The sequence below is a fragment of the Tupaia chinensis genome, unplaced genomic scaffold (assembly GCF_000334495.1).
Source record: "Tupaia chinensis unplaced genomic scaffold, TupChi_1.0 Scaffold143758_1, whole genome shotgun sequence".
Taxonomy (NCBI): Eukaryota; Metazoa; Chordata; class Mammalia; order Scandentia; family Tupaiidae; genus Tupaia; species Tupaia belangeri.
Genome location: NW_006203607.1, coordinates 1,920,529 through 1,931,055, shown reverse-complemented (window position 1 = coordinate 1,931,055; position 10,527 = coordinate 1,920,529). Strand labels below are relative to the sequence as shown.

The 10,527-nt window shown below is 41.8% G+C and overlaps 1 protein-coding gene across 2 annotated transcripts in view; it reads left to right on the top strand.

Moving 5' to 3' along the window:
• Positions 1-4,892: 4,892 nt before the first annotated feature.
• ZNF684 (zinc finger protein 684) overlaps positions 4,893-10,527 on the top strand; it is a 50,993-nt gene continuing 45,358 nt past the window's right edge. The window contains exons 1-3 of one of the 2 annotated variants that reach the window (XM_006164932.3): positions 4,893-4,979; positions 5,261-5,356; positions 6,282-6,320. In XM_006164932.3, coding sequence (XP_006164994.1) covers positions 6,306-6,320 — 15 coding nt within the window. In that variant the 5' untranslated portion in view covers positions 4,893-4,979; positions 5,261-5,356; positions 6,282-6,305. The other variant, XM_027766882.1, reaches the window with a different exon arrangement.

Below are 10,527 nucleotides of genomic sequence, written 5' to 3'. Positions count from 1 at the left end.
TATATATATATACACACACACACACACACATATATACACAGGAAACAAGAAATGGAAAATTTTTGTTGACAATAACACATATGTTGATGTGCTTGATTGAGCCAATATACAATGTATACTGAATGGGAAATCTCATTTTGTAATGATGTATAGTGAATGAATAAAATTTTTAAAAATGAAAAAAAATGGTTATTACATGCAAGAGGTTCTCAACAAATTTACCAGCAAATTACTCATGAGAAACTTTGGAGGCTTGAGGGCAGTGGGCCAATATTATATTCAAAGTGCTAAAAGTAAGAAAAAAAAAAAAAAAAAACCCCTGCCAATAAAGAAGCCTGTATCCAGCGCTGGCCCCATAAACCAGTTAAGAAAGTCAGATCCTACAGGACCAACTGTGGTTTGAATCCCAACCCCAGTGGCTTGAAGAACAAGTTAGAAGCGTGTGTGTATGTCCCAAATCCCAATAAGAGAGAGAAATGGGAGAGGTAATTGCAGTGAGACCACACTCCATTGGGAGGTGTTTTCTCCTTTCCTTTTTTTCTCCCTGGCAAGAACATGTGCCCTCTGGCATCTTAAAAATAAAAAATCATATATCTACTAAAACTGTCCTCCGAAAGTGAGGAAGAAAGCTGGCTCTATGGCAGAGCAGTAATGTGTGTGCTACTTAAGACAAACTAGATCCTGAACCAGCCTGTGACCTGGTGGTTAAGGTGGCTGTATTTTTCATGGCTGACCACGCAGTTCAAATCCCAGACCTGGTAACTTGAGAAACATGCTAGGTGTGTGTGCTTGTGTGCCCAAGATCCTGAAAGAAGGGAGAAATGGAGGAGGGATTGTGACATGACCATGTCCCATGGCAGGAGGGTGCTTTCTCACTTTCCCTCTCTCCCTGGCAAGCACATGATCCCTCTGGCAAAACAAAACAAAAACAAAACCAGATCCCACATCGCAGACATAAGTTTGAATACTCAGGCTAGGAACTCTGAAACATGCTGGCATGGACAGGAGTCCCCAAGATCTGATGGGCTGGATGACAAGAGGATGGGGATTATGGCATGACCAGACCCTATGGAGGGTGTTAATCTCTCTGCCACTCACTTATGTATTGCGTGCACACTATCATAAATAAAGGGGAGAAAAGAGAGAAAGAAAATTAAGACATTCCAAGATAAACAGAGAGTTCACTATTACTCTTTCTGTCCTGCAGAGTATGCTTAAGGAAGCTCTGTAGGTTGAAATGAAAAGACACCAGAACTGAAAGCCATATGAAGAAATAAATATCTCAATAAAGGTAAGTGCATAGAGATTTTTCAGTCATCATGTAAATGGTACTTAAAACCAAGAGACCTAACGAGATAATTTAGAGATAATTTCTTCAAAAAGAAAATGCCCAAGGCCAAAAACCTGAGCATTCCAACATTTGGAGGTGAAACAGGAAGAGTATTTATTAAAGGAATTTACAGTAGTCTCAGTGAGCCAAGAGAAACTAGTGTGTAGGGTGTTCTAGAAACACAAGAAGGAAGTGTCTCAATGTTGTTGAGGTCAAATATAGTGAAGGCAGGAAAAGTTCATTTAATTTGCTAAGTGGAATTTCATTAGTCTACAAGAGCAGTTTTAGGAAAGTACTTAGGGTCAAGAAGCTAATTAGAATGGATTGAGGAGAGAACTGGAGATGGGAAAATATTCATGGTGAAAGAAGCAACTCTAGAGAAATTTTTCTTTGAAACAAAGCTGGGAAATGAAGCTACTGCTCCAGTGGACTTTGGTCAAGAAAGATCATTCTATTCGTGATAGAGTGTGTGCATGTGTATGTGAAAGAGAGAAAGAGAAAGGTATGAGCACCTGTTGCAGGATTTGGTCACACTGATCCTTCTGCAGTCTTCCTGCCCGTAGGATCCTGAGCACTCGCACAAGTGCCTGGCACATTTCCCGGCCACTGGACCGAGGATTCAGACTATGGTTGCCACATGGGATCTGATATCTTTCTTTATTGCCAGAAGGTGTGTGTGCTTTTTAGAGAGAAACAGAGATGGAGGGAGAGGGAGAAAGCACCCTCTCCCACCATGCTCCAATCTCTTCTCTTCCACTTATCCATTCTATTCTGGGCATGCAGGCATACATGCCTGGCCTATTTTTCAAGCTGCTAGAATAGGAATTTGAACGGTTTCAAGCCATGTGGGATCCAGCTCCCTAAACCACTAGGTTATGAGGCTGGCCCTAGATCTGGGTTCTCTTGAGCAGCACATTATTGCTGCATTAACAGAGCCAACCAAGGAAAAGAATTTTTTTTAAGATGAGATATAAAAATATGTTTATGATATTGAAAATGTTCATGGTCATTACATGGTGGGTGCTGCTAAGACACTGGTCTGTAGGCTGGGACCACATAGGAAGTTTGGGCTCAATTCTTGGTCCAATCTGAAGGCTGGGTACAGTGCTGTGTGCCTATAATCTGAGCAACTCTGAGGAGGCTGTGGTAAGAGGTTTGTAAACTCAAGATTGGCCTGGACAATGTAGTAAGCTGTGTCTAATAAAGAACTGGGTGTGGTGATGCGTACCTGGGAAGCTGAGGCAGGGGGACCTCCAGAGTGAGACTCTGTCTTATTTACTTATTTTTTTAGAATCAGCGCTTTCTAATATCAAGTGGGCTCTTAATGGTGCCAGGCAACAGTACTACATAACCTTAATCCATTCACTCTCCCACATTCTGCCATAGCTATTATTTTATATAATCTCAGATGCTATTAAATTTATCATTTATCATTTCATGTACTAATAAAAAAATGCTGCTGATTAAACTGCCGTGCCATCACTAGTAAGATAACAATCACAGATATTGAAATATGACAAATGTATCTATCAAAATAAATGCTATACAGTATTTGTCTTTTCTCTCTTCAAACCTCTAATATTTTCTCCCTGTCTTCATTTTGAGCTTCCTAATTTAGTGAGAAAATAGGATGCACTCAGGAGAGGACATCTCATTCTCTCACCATCAAATCTGTCTGCCTGTCCCCATCTTTACTTGTAAACTCTGCTTCCTCATTTATGTCAATGGATGGATTGTCCACACTTACTTAGAACTGATTTTTCTGTGTCCTGGTTTCCATCCTTCTCTCCTCAAGGACTTTCTTCCTGCAGCTAGTTTTTCCCTCCTGTATTGCAAATTTCCCTGACTACTGGATCATTTTAATTAGAAGGCAAATATCTATAGTTTCTTACATCTCTAAATTAAAAAAATTTCTGAATCCCAAATCCATTTCCAGCAATGGCTTTATTTGTCTGCTCATCTTTTTTATTCAAAAAATTATTTTTATCTATCTTTATTTATTTTAATTTGACCAGAGAGGGACAGAGTGAGAGAGATAGAGTGATAGAGAGAGGAAAAGTGAGAAAGCTAGCGGCCAGGTCCGGGACCAAACCGCAGAGGGAGTGTAGCGCCCCTAACCTCCACATCACTTGCCGGCCTCTTGTCTGCTCATCTTAAAAACAAACTTCTTTGGGGCCAGCAGGTGGCGGTGATTAAAAATGCTGGACACCCCCCCCTCCCCGAACCAGCAACCAGCAGTTAGCGTAGTGGCTATGTCGCTGGACTCCCACGTAGTCGACCGTGGTTCACGTCCCGGACCCGGTGGCTTAAAACTCACGCCGGGCGTGTGTGCGTGTGTGCCCAAGATCCCAAGAGGAGAATTGCGGCATGGCCATCCCCCCTAGGGGGTGATTTCTCACTTTCTGTCTCTGTCTGGCGAGCACACGCGTCTTATAGTGAAAACCTCTCAAAAAAAAAAAAATGCTGGACTCCCACTGGACCTGGTGCCTTGCTTTCTCACTTTCTTTCTCTCTCTCTCATTCTGTCCCTCTCTGGTCAAATTTAAATGAATGAATGAATGAATGAATGAATAACTAAATGGATAAATAATAAGTTAAAGAAAATAATTCTTTAAACAAACTTCCTTGGGACCAGCAGATGGCGTAATGGTTAAATCGCTGGACTCTAACGTAGTTGACCACAGTTCAGTACCACACCTGGTGGCTTAAAACTCACCTGTGAGCCCCAAATCCCTAGGGGAGAATGGAGAAGGGATTGCTGAGTGCCCATGCCCCACCCAACAGGGTGTGATTCCTCGCTTTCTGTCTCTCTCTCTGGCCAGCTCATGCACAAATACGAAATAGCAAAAATCTCTCTTAAAAAGAAAAAAAAAAAAAAGGCTTTCTTAAAATAGTGTGTACATTTACTTGTTCCACTTCCTCTCCTCCCATTCTTTCCTCCCACCCTTATCAAGCTCTTGTCAGATTTAACTGAACTTCCATCACCCTGCCAAAATGGCATGTTTCAACAGCCCTGGTGACCTAAACGTTGCCAAATAAAATGTCAGTTCTTTCTCATCTTACTTGAATAATGAGCAACATTTGACACAGTGATCACTGCATCTTTCTTGAAACACTGTCTCCCTTTGATTTTGCTGATCCAAACTCTCCTTCTTTTCCATCTACCTCATAGATCATTCCTTCTCCATCTTCTTTGGTCACGTTCAGCTTCCTGACCTAAGCCCTACTGAGTAAAACGAAATTATTCTATTAACATGCTGTTCACTTCCGTTTTCTAGCACGGAAAGTTCTGGTGTCCATCTCTTCAAATGAAAGTGATATTTTCCCTCTTCTTTTAAAAATGAGCGCGCTCTCCCACCACCCGAGATACCAGCTTAAGCAACTTTCCCCACAACAGAAAGAAGCCTCTACCGCTTTCCGGGAGCGAGCCCCGCAGGCCTTATGGGAAATGTAGTCTCCGAAGGACGGCCTAGCCCGGAGGAGCCTGGGAGTTCTGGGGGGCGGTTACTTCCGCACACGCGCAGTGGGGCCGTAGCGCCCGACGCTCAGACTGGGTTTGGAAAGTCGGGGCGGGGCGGGGGGAGTTTCCCTCTTAGTCTCTGGTTGGCTGTCACAGCGGAGCCGACTGCGTGACGGTGGAAGGGTGGCAGGTATGGCTTTGCCGTACGTGGGGGACGTAAGGGAAGGGCCGGGAGAAAGGTGGGACCGACTTGGGTCGGGCGACGGTAAAACTTTACAACCTTCAAGTGCGCCGGCTTCACAGTTGGGAGCGTGGTCCGTCATATCCAAAACGAGTATTTCTTTGAAACCAGAGTAGGGCTCCGGCTGGCACTGGGAGGTCCCCAGAGCCCAAGTGGGGCTGAGACAGGCTCCACTTGCAGTCCTGCCTTTGGAAGACTGCATCTAACCAGACCTTTCCTGGTTCCGACAGCACAGCTGCTGTACTGGAGGCTGCGACGGGAAATCTTAAGCCATCAAGGGATCCAGGAAGAAAGCGTTTCTGGAGAAACTGCTATGCATTCTTGAGGTATTCTCACAGCAATCATCAGAAGTAAATAGTGTCAGCATTTTGCTTATGAATTAACTGAAGAGGGAAAATTACTTGCTTAGACTTACATAGTTTAGTAAATAGAAAAGCTGAGATTCAAGCCCAAAGTAGTTTTCTCCAAATTTCATTCTTCTTTACAACATAGCACTCCTACATAAAACAAAAATTTAATTCAGTCTCCTTGAAATGTTTGAGCAATGAATGCTGATTTCATTTTGATTCGTGGTCATTTTATAGGGTCTCGTATACCTACGTATTTTCCAGTGGAGACTGTGTAAATGAAGCTGTGAGTTCCTCCTGCTGATTTTAGCCTTTTTAGGACCCCAGCAGTGCTGGTTAGAATTTCAAAAAGTCCAGACTGAGCTCATAGGAAATGATGATTCTCAGAGGAGAGAAATAGATTTAGAGTCTAATTTGAAGGCTCCAGTTTAAAAAAAAAATTTTTTTCACAAGACCCTGGATCCAGCCTTCTCTAGAAAGCTCAACCTATTATATGTAATTTGATGTCTCTTACCCCAGCTTCAGAGCCAAGACCAGAGAATTACAGAAAGGAATCATTGCTAGACTTATTGAGCTCAGAAAACAGGCTTTTAGTCTTTTAACTGATTCATTAGTTACTTAGGGTAAATTTCCAGGAGAAAGATATCACTTATTCAAAAGTTAACAGCTGGTTAGACCAGTGGGACAGAAATGTATGTCATCTTTATCTGAGCTTCCTATAGTCCTAACAGAATTAGAAGTAGAGGTCCATGTTTATGAAACAAGAGATTTCTTACTAGAAATGGCATTCTCATTAGGTGGCATTTTCTGAGCTGCAGTGTGGGTACTTCTGGTCTGATAGAGCAGCGTTCTACATTGCAGTCTTGGTGTCTGACGTCTATTCTCCTCATTTCTGCTTTCATAGACTTCTTTTTAAGAGCTGCAGGAAATGATCAACTTCCAGGTAAGGCATCTTCCAAAATTCATTTGTAGGAAGGAAATGTATAGTCAAGGAAAGTATTGAATGAGTAGAAGATCAAGTCCAAAAGGAAATTTAGAAAATCGATGAGTTGCTATCCAAGTCACAGGGTAATAGTTGGAATAATAAGTTTTGGCTGCAAATGTGTGCCCAGTTTTCCTGCAAATTATAGTAAAGAGATAGCCAATTAAAGTATTGCCACTGTCCATGAGAGTAAAGCAAAATAATTGATCAAATAAATGCTTTCCTGGCACATTTCTCTGAAGAAAATATCTTCTAATGGGTATTCATACAAATAATGTTAGAAATAACATTCACGGCCATAGCTGGTGATAAATGTGATGTCAGATTTCCTGTGACTTTCTTAGAATTTTCTCTAGAGTAAGCAGAGAACATAGTGCCAAGTGATACTAAACAAACTCAGTTTACAAAGCCAGGTACATAGAGCCATAAGTAAACTTTGTACCTTTTACAGAAACTCCAGCTATCTTAAGCATTTTCTCTTTCACATGAGTTTTTAAAAATTTTTTTATCTTTTGTTACTAGAGGGTACATGCACCCAACAGAGAGAGGAAGGGAGGGAACCACCCAGTGGGACATAGTCATGCCATAATTCCTTTTTCTCTAGTTCGTCTGGATTTGGGACATACATGCACAAGTGTTTACTATGGGTTTCAAGCTGCCAAGACTAGGACACAAATGATGGTTGGTCATGTGACTTCCTATGTACAGCCCTTAACCACTGTGCTATGGGGATGGCTCCATTTCCACACGAATGTTTTATTTTTTATTTATTTATATTTTTTATTTGAAGGCATATGCACTCCACAAGGAAAGACAGGGAAATGAGAGAGAGGGCAAGGAGAAGGCATCCCCTCCCCCCCATGGGAAATGATCACACTGCAATCCCTTCTTCATCTCTCCCTTCTTTTAGAATTTTGGTTATGCATGCACTGTCCCGGCCCGCGGGACAGTTGAACAGGTTCCTTGGGGGAGGGAGTGAGAGATGGGACAAACACACGCACACACACTACGAGGTGCTGATCAAGTCGTCTTCTTCCGTCTACTTCCGTTTATTGAGGAGAAATGGTGAGTTATATACAGCTGGAGGGAACCAATTGGTTGCCCAAAATGCAAATGAGATAGAACAGCATGAACCAATCATTGATGTGGGTGGATCTCTCCCGTTGCCTAGAAACCCAACCACTTGGGGAGAACAGTTGGTCACATGATTTCTGAGAAGGTTTGCTCAGTGAGGAAGTGAAGCCTAATGGTTTCCAAGATGGCGGACAGCTCAAGATGGCAGATAGCTCAAGATGGCGGATAGCTCAAGATGGCTTCCATATGCAGTGCTCGCCACAATGCACAGTTCTGGTGTGTTTTTCAAGTCATTGAATCCAGAACTCAAACTGAGATTGGCCATGAGAAATCCTGCTGGCTTAACCACAAGGTCACAGAGCTGATCCCCACATAAGTTTTAAGGTCATTGAATTTAAGGAATATTGTCAAAGTCTATAAAGGTATGTGTTAGGTATCTTTATTATGATTGCATTAAACTTGTAGATTAATTTAGAGAGAGAGAATTTATAATTTTATAATGAGTCCTCTTTATTTAGTTTTTTAATAGGTCTTTCATTAGTTTTATAAATTTCTTATTATAACTCATATATTTCTTGTTATATTTATTCTAATAGTTTAAGTTGCAATTGAGTTTTTCTTAATTTTCTTTTTTTTGGGGGGAGGGGGGCTGAGGTTTTTGCTATAGGGTGCGTGTGCTCACCAGAAAGACAGAGAGAGACAGAGAGACAGAAAGCGGGAAATCGCCCCCCTGGGGGTATGGCCATGCTGTAATCCCTTCTCCTCTATTCTCCTCTCAGGATCTTGGGCATGCACACATACGCGCCTGGCATGAGTTTAAGCTGCTGAGTCTGGGACTCAATCCATGGTCGGCTACATGGGAGTTCACTGACATAGCCATTACGCTAACTGCTGGTCCCAATTTTTAAAATTTTCTAATTGGTTGTTCTGGTGTATAGAAAAATATGGATTTATTGGGGCCCCAGGTGGTATGGTGGTTAAAGGTGCTGGACTCCCACATGGCCAACTGTGGTTAGAGTCCTGGGCCTGGTGGCTTGCTTTCTCACTTTCTCTTTCTCTCTCTCGGTCCCTCTCTGGTCAAATTAAAAATAAATAAATAAGTAGAGTTAAATAAAATAATTCTTTTTAAAAATATGGATATATCTGTGTTGACTTTATATCCAGCCAATTTGCAGAACACTTACTAAGTTCAAGAGTTTTTTAGAATGGAGGAGAAGGGATTGCGGCATGACCATCCCCCCTGGGGGGTGATTTCTCGCTTTCTGTCTCTATGTCTCTCTCTCTCTCTGTCTGGCGAGCGCACGCGCCCTATAGCGAAAATCTCTCTCAAAAAAAAAAAAAAGAGTTTTTTTAGTAGATTCTTAAGATTTTTCTAGGTAGACAGTTATATTCTTCAAATGAAAATTTGTCCTTTCCTGCTCTCATTCTCTCTCTCTATGTGTGTGCATGTATGTGTGTATGTGTTTTTTTTTTTTTTTTTTTTTTTTTTTGCTATAAGGCACGTGTGCTCACCAGAGAGACAGAGACAGACAGAAAGCAAGCAATCATCCCCTGGAGGGATGGTTATGCCACAATCCCTCCTTCTTCATTCTCCTCTTGGGATTTTGTGAATGCATTTCATATACCCAGTGTGACTTTTTTTTTTAAATAATTATTTATTTTTTATTTATTCACTCGTTGATTTTTTTTTTTTTGAGAGGTTTTTGCTATAGGATGCGTGTGCTTGCCAGACAGACAGAGAGAGACATAGAGACAAAAAGCGAGAAATCACCCCCCAGGGGGGATGGCCATGCCGCAATCCCTTCTCCTCCGTTCTCCTCTCGGGATCTTGGGCACGCACACACACACGCCCGGTGTGAGATTTAAGCCACCAGGTCCGGGACACGAACCGCGGTCGACTACGTGGGAGTCCAGCAACATAGCCATTATGTTAACTGCTGGTCCCCACACTTGTTGATTTTTTAATTTGACCAGAGAGAGAGACAGAGAGTGAGAGTGAGAGAGAGGAAGTGAGAAAGCAAGCCACCAGGTCCAGGACTTGAACCCTGGTCGGCCATGTGGGAGTGTCCAGCGCCTTAACCACCACACCACCTGCTGGTCCTGCCCAGTTTTACTTTTAAGCCACATGGTCTGGGACTCAAACTTCAGTCTACTATGTGGGAGTCTAGGGACATAACCATTATGCCATCAGCTGGTCCCCCTGCTCAATAGTTATTTACCCTCTTTTTTTCTTGTCTTATTACAGTGTCCATGACTTCTAGTAACTCTAGCTTTGGATGTTATTTCCAGCCAAAAGTCTTTTTTGTCTCTATTTTAATGAAAATTCTTTCAGTGTTACCATTTTCTCTTGCATTCTGGTAGATAGTTTTTGTTCGTTTGTTGTTCTTTTAATCAAGTTAAGGATTTTTAGCTTGTGAAGATTATTTTTCTAAAATGGAACTTTTTCCTCATACTATTTTTAAAATACCTATCAATGAAGTCTTATATTTTGCCTTCTTTAATATACCAGCTTACAGATTCTTTTAATTATTTGTATAGACCATACGTTAGTTTATTTTTAACACCTATCATGCCATGAATTCATAGGGGATAGGTTCTAGTAGCTCAGGCTCCTTTCCATTGGTTCTCACAAAGTGTGCTTCTCTGGGTGGAGCGGGCTGGCACTTTAGTTGAACCCAGGTACTTTTCTCTTTGGCTTCCTTCTTTTTCTGGTCATTTTCTTTCACACATTTTAGGAAGCCATCTCTGGTCTTAGAATGCTTAATATGTTCAATAGGCACATTAATTCTCTTGGCAAGAATCTTTCCCTTAACTTGTTTGTTTATAACAATGCCAACAGCATGCTGGGTAACATTGTAGACTCTTCCCCTTTTGCCTTGGTAACATTTGTGGGGCATTCCTTTTTGAACAGTACCCATTCCCTTGATACCTACAATATCACCTTTCTTATAGATTCACATATATGTTGCCAAAGGAACCACTCCATATTTTCTTTTCTTTTCTTTTTGGAGAGGTTTTTGCTAAGGGTGCGTGCACTTGCCAGAAAGAAAGAGAGACAGAGAGACAGAAAGTGAGAAATCACCCCCCAGGAGGG